This window comes from Acipenser ruthenus, chromosome 14 (genome assembly GCF_902713425.1).
Source record: "Acipenser ruthenus chromosome 14, fAciRut3.2 maternal haplotype, whole genome shotgun sequence".
NCBI classification, from domain to species: Eukaryota; Metazoa; Chordata; class Actinopteri; order Acipenseriformes; family Acipenseridae; genus Acipenser; species Acipenser ruthenus.
Genome location: NC_081202.1, coordinates 10,827,355 through 10,850,342, shown reverse-complemented (window position 1 = coordinate 10,850,342; position 22,988 = coordinate 10,827,355). Strand labels below are relative to the sequence as shown.

The following is a 22,988-nucleotide window of genomic DNA, read 5'->3' as shown; positions in this document are numbered from 1 at the left end:
ATGGGTTAAATCTGTCCCTGCCAGCAATCACAGGTGTGACCATTCCCCAGTTAGGTAATTGGTGCTAATTGGGGAGAGGCCAGATGCATAAAAGGAGCCGGAACTCCTTTGTTTGTTGGTGCTTTGATTTTGTACTGGGTTACAAGCTATATATTGAAGGTAAATGCCCAGACTGTATTATTTTGTTTTGTTTGAACCTTTTATTTTGGCCCTTGTGCCATGTTTATTTTGTGTTTTATTTAACAGCACTTAAACTGCATCTTTCTGTCTCTAGGTAACCAGCCTGGGCCATGATGCTACCCTGTCACACTAACCCTAAACCTAAACCTGAAGCAAAATGGATCCTAAAATGTTCCCAACGTACTGTAGCTATGCCTCAATAATCAGATGATATTTCTTGAGGGGAAAGACTCCTTATTTGTTCTCAGTAGGAGGGACACATCCAAATCCTGTCTAGTGACAGATTACCACTGTGAAAACCATGTAAAACAAACGTACCACAAGCAAGTCCTATGGAAGTAAAAATGGGAATTCAATAAAGCCATACCAAAACAATACCTTATAACACAGTGTTCTCAACTGTAATAAAAATGTAAATCCTTTTAGGGCAGCAGTATAACTCTGTAACTGAAATTATCATAATATATGGAACATTAAAGTTAAAATAAACAACATGGCCAAGTTCAAAAACTCTTCATTGGAGAAACGCTATAAATAGAATGCACATCATTTGATGAAAACACTTCTCTGTGGACACAATGCGAGGGCATTTATCAAATGTTCATCACGTGGATTGCTCGTACCAAAGAGGAAGTCAGGGATTTTTAAAAATCTTTCTAACAGACAGTGTCAAACCCTATATTCAATTTCAAAATTGTTCTTTAAGAAAATACAATGTATGCTAAATCCTACAAAAAGGTAGACCAATGACTTATTATTATTATTTAGTTGCAAGCTGAACCTTATAAAACACATTTTTTCTCAATTATACTCTTCACTCAACACAATAATCAAAACAATAAATAAATAATAATAAAAAAGCTGTTGTGGACTAACTAAAAAAGTGTGATGTTCTACCAGTGTCTTTATTATTTTATGTGTTATATTTCTAGAAACATACACCTGTCTATGAACCCAATGTGTTCAAACCTCTGATAATGTGATAGTGTTACAGCTTAAATCGGTTCTACTTGGGTGTACAACAAGGTACAGTACTTGTAGGAGGCTGTAGGTCAGACTACTTGTTATAATTTAAAATAACTAAAACACAAGCAGTTTAATATGGGTACTTACATCACTCTGGAGAAAGGGCAAAAGGCTTTTGACAGGCTGCTAATTGCATAGCCAAAGAAAGTGACCCACATCATTTACTTACTGTACTGAATGTGTAGCCTTAGCAACAACCACTTCATACTGTGGTGAACCTCGGTTCCTGCAAGCAGGGGCTTCTCACAGGTGGAGGTCGGACGCAAACCCGAGACCTGCCGCTTTGAAGCATAGCGCCAATACCGCTGTACAAAACAGCCGGGCTCCCTTGCAGGACATATATCAGGCTTATGTCTTCATGTTTTAGATTGTATCACCTACCAGTCCTGAACCCTACCCCCGTGCACGCTATACTATGAAGCAATAATTGTGCCCTAAACCAAACTACAACAGGACCAGCAGGTCTTCAAAAAGGCATCTTAATTGAAAAAAAGAATTGCCATTAAAATTGTTCAAAGTGATTTGTTCTTCCAGTTCACATACTTTTTTACCTGCTGAGACCGAGATTATTCAGAAGCTTCGTAAATAAAATAATAAAACACTGAACCACAGCTAAATGTCTAGTTTTAAAACACTTTTGTTTGTATAGCTGCTTGGTGGAGGAGATTTTTCCAAATTGTTTTCTGAAAAGGGGAAGCTTGATTTGAAATGATGTGGGATGTTACATTTTCCAAACCACCCTCACTCTGCAGCACCCAGACTTAGTTTCGTGCTCACATGCACACCACATTTCACCATCAGCTTCCATGAATAATAACATTTCCTGGACAAGTGCAGTGGTGATAACATTTTGGGGGACCACTGCACTTGTGACAGAGCTTGATCATTACATTTTGGTTACAGATATTGTTTGCATATATAGAGAGAGGAGATGATTGGCTATTCTAGGACACCAATGTATTTAGTTAGCAGGCCACTTTGCAGGTGGTGCCTTTCAAACTGAAATAAAAGAACACTATCGTCAGCATAGAGATGTATTTCAGTTTTTATTACAAACACTCAGAAGTCCATTTATGTGTAATAAGAAGTGCAGTGAAGCAAGAATCAAGCCCCAGGGCTCTCCTTGACCATTTCCCAACTCTGTTGGAAACATAGCCTTTTATTTTAACTGTTTGCACTCTGTCAGTACAGACTCCTGCAATAAATGCTGATATTTTAATTGACAGCTTTATTGCACCAATGCAATGTTATCTCCTGTGTCCTGTTAATATAGTTTATTTGTAGACATTAACAGACAGGTGTCAACAGCAGTGTGGACAATCCTGTGTAAATGGAGTAATCCAGATGCATCTGTTTATATCGATCTAGCGCGCACATTCTTTGCCTTAAGAACTCTCTGTAGAAAATATTATACCTATAAATCTGCAACATTTGTTTGCTAGTACTGAAAGAAATACAACTGCCAACTATTACACAAATAAATGGTCTCTCAACAGGTAAAAATAAACACATTTTTATAGACCGACCAGTAATTCCTTACTAATAGCTCCCAATGATTATTGCATGCCTTGTCACTATCTGTTTGTGTACATATTTATGACTGTGTCTGCTTATATATATACATATATATATATATATATATATATATATATATATATATATATATATATATATATATATATATAGCTACAGATACAGATACAGGATAACTATGTAATGCTATCTTAGAGCATTTCATCTATAGAAGAATGATTGATGTTAGACATTTCTCCGTTATCTTTATATAGTATTGTACCAGTATTTTAAAGGTTTTTTTCCACTGATGGAGAATTCTCCTCACTTGGGGTCATCATTTCTTATTGGATTCAGGATACTGGCTTTGTATTAAGATGCCATAACTAAGAAATCTAGGCCAGAATGAAAAAGACAGAATGTCTTATTCTACCACAGGATCTTTTAAGCCTCCTGTAGAACGAGTCATGCACAAGCTTTTCTTCTCAATTTAGTTGGGTTTGCCAATTTATGAGCCTTGAATTTCCTAATAAAATGTCAAAATATACTATATAAGGGCAGTTTTCATGTTTTCTTTTCAATTTGCTTTGTAGCTGACCCATTCTGAATGTTTTTACTTTGCATCTATACTTGCTGTTTTGTACCAGAATGCCTCCAAAAGGATTTCAAACCTTCAATAAAAACACACTTTTCCAGTCAGTAGCCAGTATCTTATGCTTTTTGTTCATTCTTTGTAATAATTTCCTTGATGGTCTTCTGCAACTGCCTCTCCCCCATCCTTGATCAGATTGTACTCTACATTATGTTTATAGGGGAACCTAAAAAGCTCATGCCATTAACCAAATCATTAGTTCCTGCTGGATCTTTGTCTTTCCCAGTAGGAATGTACACCTGACTCATGACATCCCTTTACTGAAGTTTTATTTTTCTAAACTGTCACCTTTCAAAATCCTCCCTGTGATAGCTTTAAATAAAGCACTGTGTGACACCTGCAGCTGGGTTCCAGTCTGCCTCATTAAGTTTCCTTCTTCTGCTAGAATTATTTTATTTATCATGTGAAGCTTCTTTCTAAGTAATCATTATGCCACGTTTAATGCACAGACTGATGTGAAGAATGCCATGGAAACACTGCAGAGGCTGCCCTCTGTGGCTGCTTGTGTATCTATGTAGGTAGATGTATTGTGTTTGTTGCGTTTCCACTAGTGTCATTCTGAAGAGATGACTATAAAGCTTGTGAGGTTTTCAGGCAGGAAATCTATAGTATCATTAATGCAAAAGCCCAGTACATTTCACTGGTCAATCTACAAGCCAAGTGTAGGATTACAGTAAACTAGGGAGCAGATAAGTGCAAGTTAAAGTGCATTAAAGGCAGAGTGCTATATTGTCCAGAAGGGAAGAGTTGAGCTTTACAGGTGTTGTCTGAAGAGGTGTGTCTTGAGGAGGCGCCGGAAGGTGGTCAGGGACTGGGCAGTCCAGACATCCGTAGGAAGGTCGTTCCACCACTGCGGGGTGAGGGTGGAGAAGGAGTGGGCTCTGGAGGCAGGGGAGCGTAGAGGAGGTACAACCAGTCTTCTAGTGCAGGCAGAGCGGAAAGGTCAGGTGGGGGTGTAGGGAGAGATGAGGGTCTGGAGGTAGCTGGGTGCAGTCTGGTCAAGGCATCGGTAGGCGAGTACAAGAATCTTGTGTGCTGGGGGTAGGAGAGGCAGGGGTCCAGGGTTACTCCGAGGTTCTTGTCTGAGGAGGAGGGAGAGAGTGTGGTAGATTCCAGAGGAATGGAGATAGAGAGATCAGAGGAGGGGGAAGATGAGGAGGGGAAGAAAAGGAGGTCAGATTTAGAGAGGTTGAGTTTGAGGTGATGCGAGTGCATCCAGGAGGTGATAGCAGACAGACAGGTAGAGATACGCAGGGGATGGTGGGGTTAGAAGGGGGGAAGGAGAGGAAGATCTGAGCATCATCAGCATAGAAATGGTATGAGAAACCATAGGATGTGATGAGGGGGTCCAGGGAGCGAGTGTAGAGAGAGTACAGGAGAGGACCCAAGACTGATCCTTGGGGAACTCCTGTTGAGAGAGGGTGAGGTGTGGAGGTTGAGCCACGCCAAGTTACCTGGTAGGTGCGATCAGAGAGGTAGGAGGAGAACCAGGCCAGAGCAGTGCTGCAGAATATAAACCTACTTCGCAAACTCAGTCCTGCCGTGCTTTCGAATTACCACCTCCTCCCCAACTACCACCACCTCACTCCCAGCCTTGTCCGGAGGGGGAGGAGGAAGTATACAATGCTCCTCTGCTTAATATTTTTTGTTCACCGGGATGAACACACCGCATAGATTTATTTCTTTTTTTAGCAGGTGGCTCTGAAGGATGAGGTTGTGCTCCAACTATTTTTCTTCATTATTTGGGTTGAATGTTTTTGGAAATCTGTAAGATCTGTAAAGGCAGTTATTTAACGCAAGATTGTCTTGACTGAACAGATATCAGTGGGTTTCTTTGCACTGTAATGGACACTGACCATACGTGTGTAGTGGTGTTCATTGACTGGGGTATCAATTACAGATTTTGATGAGCTGTATTCATCAATCGTATGGTCAATGGTTTGATTCATTTTGGGAAATGTAACCTTTTCTATATCTGATCTTAAATTGAATTACTTTGTGCAGGTTTCACAATATTTTTCCACAGTTTGGCATTCTGTGCATTGCTGTTGAAGAGAGTTTCCACCTCCCTTCAAACCTGCATGACTGCGTCACTCTGTGAGCCAAATACTGCAGTCAAAGTCCTGTAACTACTAACAGTCGAAGGGTAGGATGCAGTCTAATGGCATATTCAAACATATAGCGTTTTAGTAAATTACATCTCCATTAGCTAAACCAATCCAATAATATCTGTCCATTCAGTGGCAGGATATAGGCAGGACAGTTGAGAGAAAAACTAAAAATGTAACTGCAAATACATAAACAAATGAGTAGGTTTGCCAAACAATTTCAATTAACAAATTTACTTTACACATTCTTGACACATTCTTCACAATGTGTTGCTTTATAATTTATGTTTTAATAGACTGGCTTTTAAAAATGTGCTGCCTGTTTCCATGCGGAGACCCTTGAGACCTTATTATTACAACATGCATTTTGTTTACTAGTAACAGTAGCAGTGGCAACTGTTTCCTTGGATACACTTTACCAACATGGCAATTGCCTGTGGCAGTTATAGGCCATGTGTTTCACCTCTAATAATAAGCAAATAATAACATATTGAGGTTGACATAAAAATGATTCCTGTTATTCAAACTTGTTTTTGTACATAACTGCAATGATGTTAGGACTCCAATGTAGGATTAGCTGTTGCATTAAGGAATGTAAACAGTGAAACATGGCTGTACTGCTGTATACTAATTACTCTGAAGTTGTGTTAAACTTGTTATTCCTGTCAAGAGTTCACTAACAATACAACACTGCAAGTTAATAAAGCAGAAATAGGAAACAAGAAACATCTTTTTTTTGTTATTGTTGTTGTTGTGCTAATTTATCTCAGTGTTGTCTTATAAGCATTCCAACTGCTCCATCACAGGTAGCTTCCTTATAAGAACATAAGAACGTTTACAAACGAGAGGAGGCCATTCGGCCCATCTTGCTTGTTTGCTTGTTAGTAGCTTATTAATCCCAGAATCTCATCAAGCAGCTTCTTGAAGGATCCCAGGGTGTCAGCTTCAACAACATTTGAAGAACATGCTAGTAGTTTCTCAGGTCAGTTATAAACCCCTCCCCTCCGTCTCACTGAGCTGCCTTCAAGGAGGTGAGGCCCGGCACAGCCAAGCCACTATGGCGGGACGGTGAGCTTCGCCTGCCCACAAGACAGAGATGCAGTTGCAGTGGAAGTGATGGGGAGGAAAAGCTAGGGGCCTTGACTAGGGGTTGAAATATAAAGCTGATTGAATATTGAATATCCCGATTGAATATCCTTAACCGCACACTCACTTTAGGGAAATATGAGCACAGGCACAACTGCCAGTCGCCTAATGCAATAGTATGGAAATAACAATGCTGTTTGCTGTATAAACAATGAAAGAGGTTGAAGGCTGTCACCTTAAGCATGGACTTATTTCCACCAAACAATCAAGCATAATGACCTTCAAATGGCCTTTTCAGTCATGTATCCAGATTTAGTGTTCTCTATTTGTCGCTTGTAAATCATTACTCTGTGTAGATGGCAATTGTGGCAATGAATCTTTTTTTTTTTTAAATGATACCCTTTTTGTTCCTCAAAATGTTGAATATGATGTGACATTAACAGAAGTCTGGCAAATGACACGTATCCTGTTTACATAATGTATCAAAGCTGGCAGAAACTTTTGTTCTTGGCATTTCTAGTTGCAGGCTTTCAGATTTGACTTTTATTTATATATATATCACTGAATAAAATAGAAGTCATTTTGAATTAAAATGTCACATTATTTCTATCAAATCCTTAATGCAGACTTCACATCTGAGTGAACTGTACTCAAGTACAGTAGCTTTACAGCAAATAATGGCATTTTATTTAAATGTGTTAAACAAAAATAATGTCAAATTATTGGCTAAACAGAAAAATAATATAAGTATGTTGCTGTGTCCAATGCTGAAATTAATCCAAATGATGTACCACTAGAAACAGATAAGTAGTAATAATACTGTATCACACTAGAAACACAATGTTGTATAGTCCCATGAATGGAGGGTGTACTTAAGACTTAATGTCTATAATTCTGAACACTTTATTTATACTCAATGGCAATAGCAAAAGTAAAGCAAAGCAAAATGTGTGCTTTGTATACAAATCTAAAGACATGTGTAACCCTCTAGGCTTCTGTGAGTCATCTAGTGGATGGAGGTTTCTCTTTTTTGTTTTGTTTTTTTGTTTGTTTACTGAAGTATGCTGACAGAATAAGTCTATCAATTTATCTTACACAAAAAGACGCTTGAATACACAAGTGCTTTTTATTATTATTATGTGTTTATTTAGCAGACGCCTTTATCCAAGGCAACTTACAGAGACTAGGGTGTGTGAACTATGCATCAGCTGCAGAGTCACTTACAACTACATCTCACCTGAAGGACAGAGCACAAGGAGATTAAGTGACTTGCTCAGGGTCACACAATGAGTCAGTGGCTGAGGTGGAATTTGAACCAGGGACCTCCTGCTTACAAGCCCTTTTCTTTAACCACTGGACCACAAAGTATTTCTATAATATTATAATCCACAACAGCACCAAGCTGGAATTATGTCATAGCAATTCTCCAGCCCATATTTCATTTTTTATAACACACAAATTCAAGTATTTTAAATTAATGAGAAACATTCAAACATTATACATTGTTAAAACAGAGCCCATTACAAATCCTATAATTGGAGGCTCACAAATATTTTTTAATGTTTTTTTTTTACCCCAGAGTCTTCATACATATGAAAACTACATCAAGCCACATGATTATTAAGTGTCTTATATATTAATCCAGATAGTGTGATAAGGAGATTAACTTTTTTTTTCACACCCTGATAGAAAGCAAAAGGCATAAAGATATTAATTTAGTAAATGTCTTTGGAGTTGTGATTTTCTGTGTAATTATGTGCCTTTATCTATATCCTAGCAACCAGAAAATTAGAGATAAAAGCAAACAAACACAACAGTTCAAATGTAACATAAATACATCTTTCACAGGCCAGTAATTTTAATTAATGTGTTGTTGAATGCTTTACCATGTGTGCAATTAAGTATTTACTTTTATAAAAGGGGGGGAGTTATTAATGGGGGTATTAATGAAGCCTTTAACATGGTAACATTGTGTGTAAAGAAAAGCAATGACTACCAACTACAGTACTAAGCAAAAACGTACTTTAACCCTTTCATGCATGAACTATTGAAAATAGATGACAAAAAGTAATAATTACTTAATTAAAAAGTAGTTTTGGACACATAATAAATGTATTTTTCATTGAATATGTTTTCTTTTTTTCCATTACTTTATATAGAAAAAAATTGCATCATCATATAAGGTCATCATGCATTTGAATCTTCCATATGTCCTCATATAAAGACTAGCAGGTAGTTTTTTATGCTTTCCCATTTGAGGTGGCCATGCATGAAAGGGTTACATTCAAGGACTTAACCCTCTATTGCATGCATTATGAAAATACCGCTGAAAAAAAATGTTTTCTTTGAATTACTTACTTAAAAGGTACATATTGCACACAAAAACTTTTTTTTGAGGAACCAACAAAAATACAGTACAACGTCCGACCCCCTGTGGACTGGGGTATAGGCTGATATGTGCAAAAGTCGGATTTGCGAACATCTATAGAAAATGACATTTACACATGCATAAATAGGTTAGTGAACAAAAACAACACTCAAACTGCTTTAAACACGAGGAAATTATTTGTTTTAAAAGTAAGCAAATGTAAACGAGATTAATTAGGTTACAAATATACAGTGTTGCTATGTGGTTTGCTATAAGCCATCTCCACGCAAAGCTTTTTAAAAAAATACAAAACAAAACGGTAAATGTACAGTAACCTGAAACTGATGGCTTCTTTCTTAACTCTAGCAGTCCCTGCCTCCCTGGTTCTGCTTTCTTAATATCTCTGTCACGGTACTTTGCCATCTTTCTTGATATTGCCAACAACCGATAAGAAGCTTAGTTTAAAAATTGCTTCGGCTGACTGACACACGCACACAGCCCATCTCTCTTAAAGGGGAACGCACCAAAAGGCTGATTGCTATAACGATTTCTTTCTGTTTCCATCGCGGAAGCTGCATTTGCTGCCAATGGCATTACTCTCGTAGCCTACTTTTAATATTTATTTATTTATATAGCAAGGCGGTTAATTGATCAACAGTGCAGCAGTATGGAGTAGTGGTTAGGGCTCTGGACTCTTGACCGGAGGGTTGTGGGTTCAATCCCAAGTGGGGGACACTGCTGCTGTACCCTTGAGCAAGGTACTTTACCTAGATTACTCCAGTAAAAACCCAACTGTATAAATGGGTAATTGTATGTAAAAATAATGTAATATCTTGTAACAATTGTAAGTCACCCTGGATAAGGGCATCTGCTAATAAATAAATAATAATAATCAGGGCGGTTATGGACAGTACGACGTTTCACTGTAATTCCATTTATTGATTTATTTTTGTATTATATTTACATTCTGCATTTCTCACTGTGTCTGCGGTACAGCAACCATGCCTCTACTACAGTCAGGTCCAGCATGTGGAAGATTAGCCAATATTTCCTGGATCTGATTTTCGTCCTGTGCAACGAAATAAGTGAACCCAGGCGGTCCACCCCACCCATGAATTTGTTGTAAACCAGGATAACACTAGGGCATGTCGCTTTAACAATTTCTTCCAATCTCATCTATCAACAGTAGAAGTTGGTTTGGTAGCAGCAAACGTAGAGCAGTGACCGCACAATTGTCATACCATTTTACTGCCATGAGATATACGCCATCGACAGTCGCTGCTTTCTCTTGAATTGTTCCCCTCCCTTTTTTCTTCATCTCACTGTCTGACATGAATGGGCACCCACGTAAGCGATTGGATTGGACAGTCACCACACTGTGAATTCTTCTCTTCTCGAGTGCCACTTGCAAATCTACACTACAAAACCAGTTGTCGTAGTATATCTTGTGGGAAAGGTTCTGTGGTACAATTGACACAAGTTTGAGGACTATGTTTCCACTTGCGCTAATGTCAGGCATTCCATCAACTGGTAGCATTGGGCCACTGTAAATATCAAAGTTGTAAACCACCCTTTGGAAAAAAGCGTCTGGGGCAGCAGTGTGGAGTAGTGGTTAGAGCTCTGGACTCTTGACCGGAGGGTCGTGGGTTCAATCCCCCTTGAGGACACTGCTGCTGTACCCTTGAGCAAGGTACTTTACCCAGATTGCTCCAGTAAAAACCCAGCTGTATAAATGGGTAATTGTGTGTAAAAAATAATGTAATTAAATGTAAAAAATAATGTGATATCTTGTATCAATTGTAAGTCGCCCAGGATAAGGGCGTCTGCTAAGAAATAAATAATAATAATATAGTATTGCGTTAGAGTATCACCCCTCTAAAATATTGCAATATGCCAACAATAGTAAATCTAATATCTCCCTATGGACAATGTTACTTTCTGGATACATACCAAATTTCATTAATTTTATATAGTGAAACTAATGTAATACTAAGTTCTAGTTATGAACATAATTCTTTACTTACCTATAATTATGACTCCCCTTTTTTTTATCAAGTAAGCATAAAAAGCAATATTACACTATAAAATACTCCACTCACAAAGTGGGCCTTCATGCAAGCTGACTCACATTGTGGTAGTAGAATGGAAACAAAAAAGTCATGTGACCAAATGGAACGCTACACTTTATTTAGATTGTTACCTGAAAGTAAGAGCATGCAACGACAGAATTGAAGCATTTGTGCATGTGTTAAGCAACAAAGATAGATGTGTTACCTGTAAGTTACAATGTGCAATTTTAGAGGGTTAAGGAAGGCTCTTGTTTCTGTATAGTCAACTCATCAAACTGTTCTGCCACTGAATAATTGACTTTAAATGGTAGATTTGTGCCACCTGCTGGTGGAATTTGAAAGTACCTTTTAATGAATTTAAGGTGGAGGGAGAGCACTTTGAAGAAATATGATGCTGCAAAATGTTCTTGCCTAATCAACAGATTACTTGTTAAAACATTAATGCATGTGAATTCCAATCATATGTGCCTTTTATATATTTTTAGAATCTAAGGAAATGTAATTGCCATTTGGGACTATGTTTTAAAACAGTTGTACTGTGTGTGTGTGTGTGTATAATCCTTTATATATATATATATATATATATATATATATATATATATATATATATATATATATATATATATATATATTAAATATTTTGTTTGTTAATTGGAAATGCAGGGTCTTTATTTTGAATTCAGAATTAGAAAATAATAGGGATATATTTTTTGTCAACATACTTCATAGCTAAGCTATTTAGAACTTGAAAATATTAAATTAAATGTACAGAGCTGTCTTAATATGGTTACTGTGTTAAGTATGTTTGTATTTTTTTGTAACAATTAATCTAAATTATGTGCACTGAATAGTAGCTACTGTTTTCAAAATGCCCGTTTGCTGACTTCATGCAATTCCACAGCCCTGACTGTGTAGAGCACCAGACTGCTTCTCATTACATCTGCCTGCTTCTCAGCTTTCTTAGAAGAGACGAGACACAGGATCATTTTGGAGTGAGTCAGTTGGCAGCTGTAGGAGCCACTAATCAGTATAACAGGATATTATAGATTTATGCGGTGCACCGAGCATGTGTGCTAGAAACTCTTTTATTTTACCATCTTTTACAGCTAAAACTTCAAATTAAATCCACAAGCTAAGTGGGTGGTTTATTACTTCAAATCTCTTTGATTTCATGGAAACTTTTTTTTTATTAATATGGCCTTCTCTGCCTTTTAACACACACACACACACACACACACACACACACACACACGGCAGTATATTGTAACTTATATTTTAAAATATGTGTATTTTCCACTTGATATATTTTCAAAAGTATATTTTGTATATATTACATTTCTGTAAATACACGGTAATTAGAGACACTTAATGTAAAGTGTTACCCAAGCCAGTCGAAATTCACACTGAAATTAACCTTAGAAAATTATCTTTAATGGCAATTCAATAAAACGGCGATGCAATACAATGGTTAAGTACTAAGGGCAAAAGTAGCACCACTGTGTCATATCAGCTCTTAATCTGGGTAATTCCCCTGTGCCGGGAATATTCTACCATATTTGTCATATATATATATATATATATATATATATATATATATATATATATATATATATATGGTAGAATATAATGCTTAAAGAAGTACACTATTAAACTTTATGTTTAAGGCTCAGCCTTTAATGTTTATTATGCAAATACAATATAATACAATGCGCAATTGTTGCTGGATAGCCAATATTTAGGCTGCCACATTAGAAAAACATTTCAAAACATAATTTACAGGGATATATGGAAATGCAGAAAACTCCCAGTAGACTCTAACATGAACTTAGCAGCAGCCAGATGATGCCATGACAGACATGCCATTGGGGTGTGGAAATATATTTACCCTTTCATCAGTCAAAGTCAATCTTAGGGTTATGGAGATTAACACAAAAAATAAACATGCCCTTTTCGTACATAACGTTTATTTTTATTTCTTTTTGGCCATACACAAGAATTGATCGCAATCAAGGTACACAAGCACAGATCTGAAATACAGATTGAATTTGCGTTGTATTTTATTATCAGAATTTAACAGTCAACTTACAAAATAATGTGTCTTCTGAACTACAATAATACTTTATTAAGCTCTTGTTTCTTTAGCAGCATAAAATTGCGTCACCTCTACTTTTACAATTTTTCATAAACCACAAGAGCAAAGTAGTAAGTCTTCTAACGCGATGCAAAATGTTTCTCTTGCTTGACCAACTTGAACAGCCACACATTAAATGTTCATCTTGTACTCTTGTAAAAGTATCTAACTAACACATGTGGATGTAGTTGTTTATTAGTCTGACTGGCAAAGCAATTTGGTCGTTGACCAGCATTGCTTTTCATAGTTGAGTTTAGCCTATACATCATATTTGATGGAATTTTCAACTACACCCAGCACGAAATCTATGCAGATACATTCACAATTGCAGCCGTGCCCACTGGAAACTGTGCATTACTCGATTCAATTACTGGAGAAAGCAGTAAATCCTGCTTTCAACAGAAATTACATTTTTTCTCGCAAGCTAATCAAAAATTCCTAATGAAAAGAGAAGGAAAGGAAGATTTTATTTCTGTAAATAATGCTTTTAGCAAGATGAAGGCACTGCAGAGTGGCATAGCAAAGTAATGGACGGCAGACACCAACATATTCTTGATCTGCATTGTACTGCTACATCACATGGTCACACATACAAATGCATGTTAACTGACTGTTTTGTGAATTAAGCAGTTACATTATGATTAAGGGCAATTTCTTCAACAGCTGCTGCCCCTTTTACTGCAGTCGTTGATTGGTTAAGATATTTTAAAATGATATCTTTGAATGCTGTGATTTCTTGCAGGTATTCTTCTTCAAAAGCAGAGCTGGACAACTCATTCATTTTCTCTGCTGTTTGCACTGGAAAGGAATAAACATGTTATTTGTAAACATAACTGGTTGCAGAAAATAACCCCTTATTGTGTGGGGCTGTTGCTTAGCAAACCCCAAACATATACAGACCTGCTCAAATTTGTTGGTACCCCTCCACAAAAAAGCAAAGAATGCACAATTTTTCTCTGAAATAACTTGAAACTGACAAAAGTAATTGGCATCCACCATTGTTTATTCCATATTTAACAGAAATCAGACTTTGCTTTTGATTTTTTATTCAACATAATATTGTAAATAATAAAACAAATGAAAATGGCATGGACAAAAATGATGGGATCTCTAACCTAATATTTTGTTGCACAACCTTTAGAGGCAATCACTGCAATCAAACGTTTTCTGTAGCTCTCAATGAGACTTCTGCACCTGTTTAACAGGTAGTTTGGCCCACTCTTCCTGAGCAAACTGCTCCAGCCGTCTCAGATTTGATGGGTGCCTTCTCCAGACTGCAAGTTTCAGCTCTTTCCATAGATGTTCGATAGGATTCAGATCAGGACTCATAGAAGGCCACTTCAGAATAGTCCAATGTTTTGTTCTTATCCATTCTTGGGTGCTTTTAGCTGTGTGTTTTGGGTCATTATCCTGTTGGAGGACCCATGACCTGCGACTGAGACAGAGCTTTCTGACACTGGGCAGTACGTTTCGCTCCAGAATGCCTTGATAGTCTTGAGATTTCATTGTGCCCTGCACAGATTCAAGGAACCCTGTGCCAGGCGCAGCAAAGCAGCCCCAAAACATAACCGAACCTCCTCCATGTTTCACTGTAGGTATGGTGTTCTTTTCTTTGAAAGCTTCAATTTTTCATCTGTGAACATAGAGCTGATGTGACTTGCCAAAAAGCTCCAGTTTTGACTCATCTGTCCAAAGGACATTCTCCCAAAAGGATTGTGGCTTGTCAATATGCATTTTAGCAAATTCCAGTCTGGCTTTTTTATGTTTTTCTTTAAAAAGTGGAGTCCTCCTGGGTCTTCTTCCATGGAGCCCACTTTTGCTCAAAAAGCGACGGATGGAGCGATCAGAAACTGACGTACCTTCACCTTGGAGTTCAGCTTGTATCTCTGGCAGTTATCCTTGGTTCTTTTTCTACCATTCGCACTATCCTTCTGTTCAATCTGGGGTCGATTTTCCTCTTGTGGCCGCACCCAGGGAGTTTGGCTACAGTTCCATGGACCTTAAACTTCTTAATAATATTTGCAACTGTTGTCACAGGAACATCAAGCTGCTTGGAGATGGTCTTGTAGCCTTTACCTTTACCATGCTTGTCTATTATTTTCTTTCTGATCTCCTCAGACAACTCTCTCCTTTGCTTTCTCTGGTCCATGTTCAGTGTGGTGCACACAATGATACCAAACAGCACAGTGACTACTTTTCTCCATTTAAATAGGCTGAATGACTGATTACAAGATTGGAGACATGTGTGATACTAATTAAAGAAACTAATAAGTTTGAAATATCACTATAATCCAATTATTTATTATCTTTTCTAAGGGGTACCAACAAATGTGTCCAGGCCATTTTAGAATATCTTTGTAGAATAAGCAATAATTCATCTCTTTTCACAGCTTCTTTGCTTTATTCTATGACATACCAAAGGCATGTACGTATACATGATAAAATAGCTTTTAATTTCATTACTTTTCGGGAGGAATGAAGCATTATTTCAATGAGCTGTAAGGGTACCAATAAATTTGAGCACGTCTGTATATATATATATATATATATATATATATAGAATCAGACCACAAAAATCATGTGACATAATTGGAATGATAGTGAAAAATTCTTGCAGTCGTTTTACCATAAGTCTGGATTCATATCATTCTGCATACATTGTTACCCATACTCATTTCTCTTTAGATTAAACTGCAAGTGCACATGAACATATTATTTAAACCAAAACCAATTTTTGAAACAAACAGATTTTAAAAGATTACATGCAAAATGACATGCTAATTTTGCACTTGACAAGAATGCTTTGTGCATTGTGACTGGTTTCAGATGTGCAATTAACAATTGAACTGTACAGTAAATACAGGGTTTGATTAAGTCTCTTAGGGTACATCCACTAATGCTGTGGCTTATCTAGCTGACCTGATGTGCTGAATTGTGGTACTGGCACAGAGCAAGCCATGAGGAACACAGTGACGTAATAAAATATTGCCAATAGGCGGCGCTGTTGAAGCCCATATCACATAGTTAATTAACTATGTTGGAATCCGAGTGCAGGGCAAAACCCAAACACTCTCCCCATATACATCCCTCTCAATAGGACCCTGTGGAACAGATATGGAGGAGATGTAGGTATCCAAGTCTGCTTTTGTCTGACTAAGATTGCATCATGCTTGGGTATATTTAAAAGGGCCGGTAACTACACAAGACTTTACCATACTTCAACTTTAAAAATGTTATTTTTTGGGGGACCGAAAGTGACTCTATTGAGTTTAACTAAAAAAAATAAATAAATAAAACCATATTTTTAAAAAAAGTTTCCATCTTAAATATTTAAGATTCCATTTTAAAACCACTGAACAGTTTACTCACCCATTAAATATATTGCATAGAAAGATAGAAGTAGACTAGCCACCAATGCCACTGCAAGAACGATCAGCAGTATGCACAGGCATCTGGAGGAATTGCACTGTGTTTTATTTGTGCCAGTCTGCTGCAACTTTGGTTGTTCATCTTTTTTCATCAGCCGTGATAACTGTGTTAGGGGCCCTGTTAAATAAAAAAGGAAGTTTGCAGGGATGTACAGTAATCAAGTAAATGATGCTACAGCATGGATCCAATAGCTCTCCAGGAAATAGTGATTTAAACTAGTGAGTAAATACAGATTTTGTCAAACCTTCTTGCTAAATGATAAAAACAATTGCTTTTAAATAATTTTCTAATTGAACATAAGGCTGCAAACTACATACGGTTAACTACTGTATGGCAAGCCTAGAATTACCATAATTTTCTTTTCACTTATCCCACATAACAACAACTTGGCAACTCAATATATATATATATATATATATATATATATATATATATATATATATATATATATATTTTTTATAAAATGTTCTAATTAACATTCAGCTTGTTTGCTATGGGATTGCATTGCTCCACAGCACAAAACAGCCTCCCACACAATGGCAAGAAAGACCACTTGTAAAAATGTGAGGCAGGTAACTGCAAAGTGCATGGGAGTAGGAAGGTGCGATGTGCTGGTGTGACTGATGGTGCTGCCCACACAATGCTGTTACGTCACCATGCAAGTACATATCAGCTCTACAAGCACTGTCCTTCTACACCTTCAGAACTGTGCAAAGGAATGTATTAGAGGATAACTTGGTAGAATTGTACTCTGTTTATAGTAGTTGCTGTTGTAGTTGGTGTTATATCTGACTCCATTCTTAGCTACAGTATGACTAGTTCAAACCAAGCTTTATAGAAAGGGAAGGTTGTGTAAGCGCAAGGCACACGTTTTTGTGGGCACCATTACTGACAGTCTGAGAAACGTTCACCTCACTCACATGATTATTTTCATCCGCATACATGGTACAGAACAGTTTAATCCAAAATGGCGTCCAACAAACAAATGTAGACCCTTTGAGTTTCTTAATCTCCCATTTCTATAAACAGTGCATCAAACTTCCACACTTTCCCTCAGACTCTTTCAAGCCTTCTATGATGGCTGCCAACCCCTGCTTCAAGGTAAAATGACCAAACACAGTTCAGAAATTGGCTAAATAAAACGTTGCAGTTTCGTAATACAACAACTACATTTGCTCCCCTCCCAAGCATTGTAGGTCAGGTTTTTTTTTGTTTACTGCATATCTTTTGTGTGTTTTTCAAAGTCACATTCAGGACGGGTCCAATTTCCTTTCGTTTGGAAGGGAGCCCACAGTTTCAGTGTGTCCTTCCTCAAAGCAAATATATGAAACTCCTTCCACTCAGTGCTGAAGGGTGCTTACACTGTATATTTGGTGTGACCCTGCAGACTCAAAGTTTCTTACAAAAGAAATGCAGAAGTAAGCGCTTATTTTGATTAATTTGATTAAATCAAGTTTGCAGATAATGAAAACATTTTATGAACACTGCAGAAAAAAAAAATACTTTAGGTCAAGCTGGAATTTGGAAACAGCATTTCTACATTGATAAATATAAACCCCACTTTACTTACCAGCTTTAGGGCATTCTTTGTTGTCATTAAGTTCTCTTTTGTCAGCATCTGAGGAGCTATCCAGGAGCTCGGCTGAAGATATAATAAAAAAAAAAAGCTGGTTGAAAATAGCATCATGCAAATATGCATTGAAAAAATACAGCAGTTATGAAATGATTTGCGAGAGTTACAGTAAGGATTATGAGATTTTATTTAGATCCCAGGCAGGAATATCACATGTACAGGAATATGTATTTACTCATACATTTTCCTTATAGGGCAGCCAGAAGTGAATGAACACACTCGCTCTGCACTTATAACTAAGACAGTATCAGAATGTTACTGTTGTACTGACCACAGACGTGACCTTAATAGCACATTGCTGGGAGCAATCCAGAGCGCCATAACCCAAACCAGTTTGGAAACTGTTGAAAACACAGTACAGACATTTCAAGGCTGATTCTTGTCTAATATACTACAGCAGATGTGACAGATAAACAGGTGGCTAATCTCCTAGGCTGTGAATATGAACTTTAAATAACCTGACAATTAAAAAACATGGCAAAGGATTGGCACACACTTACATTTGGGTTGAATATGGAAGTACTCAAATAAAATAAAACTAAACTAGCTGCTTATTGCTTTTCAAGCTATTCATACATTCATTTTAAGAACATTATTACATGGACTAAAATATTTGCAAAAAAGCAGAAAGTTGAATGGGAAACATGCATGACAGACCCTTTCTTTTTATCACACTAGAAACTGGTATAAAAAAACATAACCTGAAACCTAGATAAATATTAATTTATGATGTTTGTCAGTGAGCATACGGTACAATAAATGATGAACCCAGAATAATTCATGAACCTGTAGTTTTCTTCAGTGGTAAACTGCTAATCTTTGCTTTAATTATACATGTTGTGTACGTGCTTGATGAAGTGAAACAGAATGTATATAGGCACGGGTTAGAGACATCATTAGAGATCTGTCCCTCTTCAGAACTCCCAAGACTTCACCAGCAGTTGTTGCTGAAGGCAGCACAGGTGTTGTTGCTGAAGGCAGCACAGGTGCCCCAGTACAGAAACACAGTAACGTGTTTGCACTGCATCAAAGAGTTACAGACACCAGTCCCTGCTGTGCTACCAGTCACATCTGAATTTGAAACAAAAAGTGTCACACATAACAGGGGGTTATTTTCCTTAGAGGGTGCCTTGGCAGTTTCCTGATGACAGGTAAATTAACATATTTTCCTGGTGACTCAGACAGATGGCAACTTATCACAGACTAGCATGTAAAAACACAGTATGTTTCCACTGCCCACTGTTGTCGTTCTCAGATGCGTGCTTGGATACGTTCTTGTTGAGCACCTTATTGGCTCTCCATTACTTCTCTGTGCTCACTCCAGCTCACCTGAGAAGGCTTTACTAACCATTCTCCATTAGACCTGAATGAAACTGCTTGCAACGGCAGAGTAGGGCAATCGTTGTAACATTGTACTCATCGAGAATGGTGTTCAGAATTGGGCGAGTGAAAACACAGCTTAAGGGACTGATTGAGAAGGAGCCTGCAGATACACCAGTGTCTCCCAACAAGCAGTGCTGTGGAGGCTGGAAGGGCAATAGGGCCCCTTGTTTCTGGTGTATAATGAATCCCTCAGAAAAAGATAGTTGAGAAGGGACACATCCCCACAACTGTTGAAGATTATCAACTAATGAGAATTCAAAGGCCTGTTGCATCTTAAATCTCCAATAGATTATTCTAATCTCATATGAGTTTAGCTTCTCTGAATGTATGAAAATAATGATAAGCATGGATGACAGTCAAATCGAAGCTTTATTTTCTGTCGTAAATGGCAGTACTGAAACTTGCAGTGCAGTGATAGGTGGTGTTAAAATGGAAGAAAGAAAGTCTACCAGCCTGGTTTAAATGAATCCACATTTCCTATATCTCATGCTAGTTCCTCTATAGCTATGTACTTGATATACACAGCTTAATATAATGTAGTTATTTATTGGAGCCTGTGGAGCGCTGAGGCCCTTCTGCAGTTGCTAATGTATTGGCTTACTACATGCCCTTTGAAATTAAATAGATATAAATGTAAATCCAGTAGGCAGATGTATATTATATCAGTCATACTTGCATACTGGATTTACATTTTGATAAACCGTACTGTACACAATAAACTATATATACATCACTTTTGTGTGCATAGATTTACAAATTTTTCATCTGCTTAAAATACTACCTTTAACCCTCCCCCCAAAAAATTCAGATTTCTCAAGGCAACCAGCTATTGTACCAAATTCAGCGTGATCTTGTTATTTCAAACAGTTTGAAACTGCTAGGACTACATTATATTTTGAATATGCTGCTTGATTTAATCCAACAGTTCTGAACAACAACTTTGATTCCCTTTTTTTTGACTAACAGCATGATGTCCTCAAAAAGGAATTATTCAACAAGAAACTGCACCTGGCTCAACATGCAATTCATTGAGGAAGAGAGAAGCTGCTGTACCTCTAGGTCCTATGAACCCTGAACATCATAGAGTTTGACATGATTTGCATTTTGATCCTGTACTTACTTGATAACAGGTCATGTGGATCACTACAAACATTCAGTTTGTTCAAATTATTTAAGGAGTCCGCTGCATACAGCTTTCTTTCCTCGTCAAGAATGTCAAAGTATGTGTCCAGAGGAGCTTCATTCATTGTCCCTGAAATAAACATGATGAAACACTAAACAATTTAACATTGATAGTATAAGGAAATGTTGCATTTCTCAACAGGTCTATCCCACAGAACAGAAATACTCTGTGGTTTTATCCAGTAAGTAAAATATGAATGTTTTTGGTATTGATTTACATTAGTAAATCACACCCAGTACACTGTGCATGCATTCTGTGTAACAGCCTCCAACAATGAGTTAAATAGCTCTGAACATAGATTTAACTGGTAAATGACTGTTAGACAGCCTTAACATTCTGTATGTTGAACTTCAGTGCAAATAAAAAGCTACTAAAGTGATCTTAGACAAAACACATCAAAATAACACATATTTGAAGCTTTTAAATACGAAAAAAAAAACACAACTCCTGCCAAAAATACGGCTTCAATAAGATTGATTTGTCATCATGAATTAGGAAAGCATTACTTACCAGAATTTTGTAATAACCCAAAGTGCAGTCGTGGGAGACCCAGCTTCATCAGGGGAAATAATTCATTCCATTAGAATTGCATGTTTAAGTCGAGAGATCCAACAGAACGAGGTCAGTGCAGCCCGACCTGTGTAACCAGCCCTGAGCTCAGTGATCCTTTTAACTCTCTATATTTAGCCTGAGTGCAGCCAACGTATCAGGTTTCTAAATACTGCACTGTTATGTTTGAAATGACACAATAATAAAATTAGGTTACCACACTGACGCAACTGATCTGCTTTTAAGAACAAAAATATATGTATATTTTTTAAATTGCTAAATTTGATAATGATAGCGTAATAATAATACTCACTTTCTCACCTATCATTTGCACATCTCAGAAGTAAATTTTCACTTGACTTCATTGCATTATTAAAAGGTCAGTTCGTGTGTAAGTTATTAGGACTTTCTACAGGACCTATAGTCCTAGACTCTGGCTGACTGTTAGGTGGAGGTCCACTTTCTGCCACATACAGAGTGAATTGAATAATAATAATAATTAATCTATCAGGATCATCTATTCTACAGTATGTGTAGTAGGCAGTTAAGTTCATTAACATTTGCCAAGCTGGATGTGGCCCTTTACCATGTGGTCACAGTATGAAACAAGGGCTACTACAGCACCTGCAAGCTTTTCGTGAAATTGTTTAGTGTATAATACAGTGCAGAAGAAATACTAGAATGACTGAAAACTGATGAGATATTTTATTTATGTCAAGTTGACCTATTGAGCTGTCATGTGACAGAACTGGGAAAACTGTGTTAGGTCAGTTTTGTAAATCATTTCCCTAAATGCTTGTGATTAATTTTAGCTTGGTGTTCAATTTTCTATACAAATAAAATGGGCAAACCACTCCAGCAATAATCCCCCTTATTTGTTTAAAGGGAAGTCTTCAAAAAGCAAATAAACAGATGTATCAAATTTTAAGCTTCATTTTTCACATACTGAACCCTAGCAATAAATAAATATTCACTAGTTTCACAAGATTCGTTTTTTGTATTCAAACTGAATTAGAAATGGGTGCCAAAATGGTTAATTTATAATGCAAAATGCATATCATTAAATTATGTGCCAACAAGCTTAAATTAACATTTAATGAATGTAATTTGACAGGCTATATTTTTTCTTTGGACAGACATTTACAGTGCTTTTGTAATCAATATTTGAAAAGAGATACAGGGCACACAATTTCAAAAGGCACTCTTGTTTAACTCTTAACAGTTAGCTTATTAACTATTACGAATGGTTAGTTGGGAGAAGGGCATGGAATTTACTGATTTACTGTAATATTATCTTTATCTTAAAATCAGGCCCACCATTTTTTTTTAATATGTATAAAATATTTTAAAACAACTAGCCCTGCACAAGACCCTTTGCGTTCCCACCACATTAAAAAGAACTGCAGTACTGCACACCGAGCCAATGTGCTTCTGTTGTGTAATGATTGTGTATCCAGGCGCTGTCAAACACACATGATTTGAAGTTTTTTATTTCAGTTTTTACTACACCAAAAAGCTGAACAAAAGGCATAGCAATGTTATGTATTTTTTTAAAGACTTTTAAAAACTTTAAAATAACCCTAAAGTTGCACAATATATACCACAGTATGAATTATTCTATTATTAAAATCTATAATTTGCTCAAAACGTGGTGCAGCAGTTTGTTTGAAAAATTGTAT

At 37.0% G+C, this 22,988-nt stretch overlaps 1 protein-coding gene across 1 annotated transcript; it reads right to left on the bottom strand.

Annotated features, from left to right (window-relative positions):
* Positions 1-12,692: 12,692 nt before the first annotated feature.
* LOC117419662 (uncharacterized) lies at positions 12,693-21,559 on the bottom strand. Its single transcript, XM_034032648.3, has 5 exons — positions 21,271-21,559; positions 20,698-20,829; positions 18,132-18,203; positions 16,502-16,678; positions 12,693-13,930 (listed from the first exon to the last, which is right to left on the bottom strand). Exons 1-5 carry the CDS (start codon positions 21,317-21,319, stop codon positions 13,755-13,757), a joined length of 606 nt encoding a protein of 201 aa, XP_033888539.3. The 5' UTR covers positions 21,320-21,559; the 3' UTR covers positions 12,693-13,754.
* Between the last annotated feature and the right edge of the window lie 1,429 nt (positions 21,560-22,988).

Excerpts from the sequence above, each read along its gene's own strand:
- LOC117419662 (XM_034032648.3), bottom strand. The coding sequence starts at position 21,319 with ATGAAGCTGGGTCTCCCACGACTGCACTTTGGGTTATTACAAAATTCT. Across the intron at positions 16,679-18,131 it reads CAAAGAATGCCCTAAAGCTG|GGCCCCTAACACAGTTATCA; the intron begins GTAAGTAAAGTG and ends TTTATTTAACAG. Across the intron at positions 13,931-16,501 it reads CTATGCAATATATTTAATGG|TGCAAACAGCAGAGAAAATG; the intron begins GTGAGTAAACTG and ends ATTCCTTTCCAG.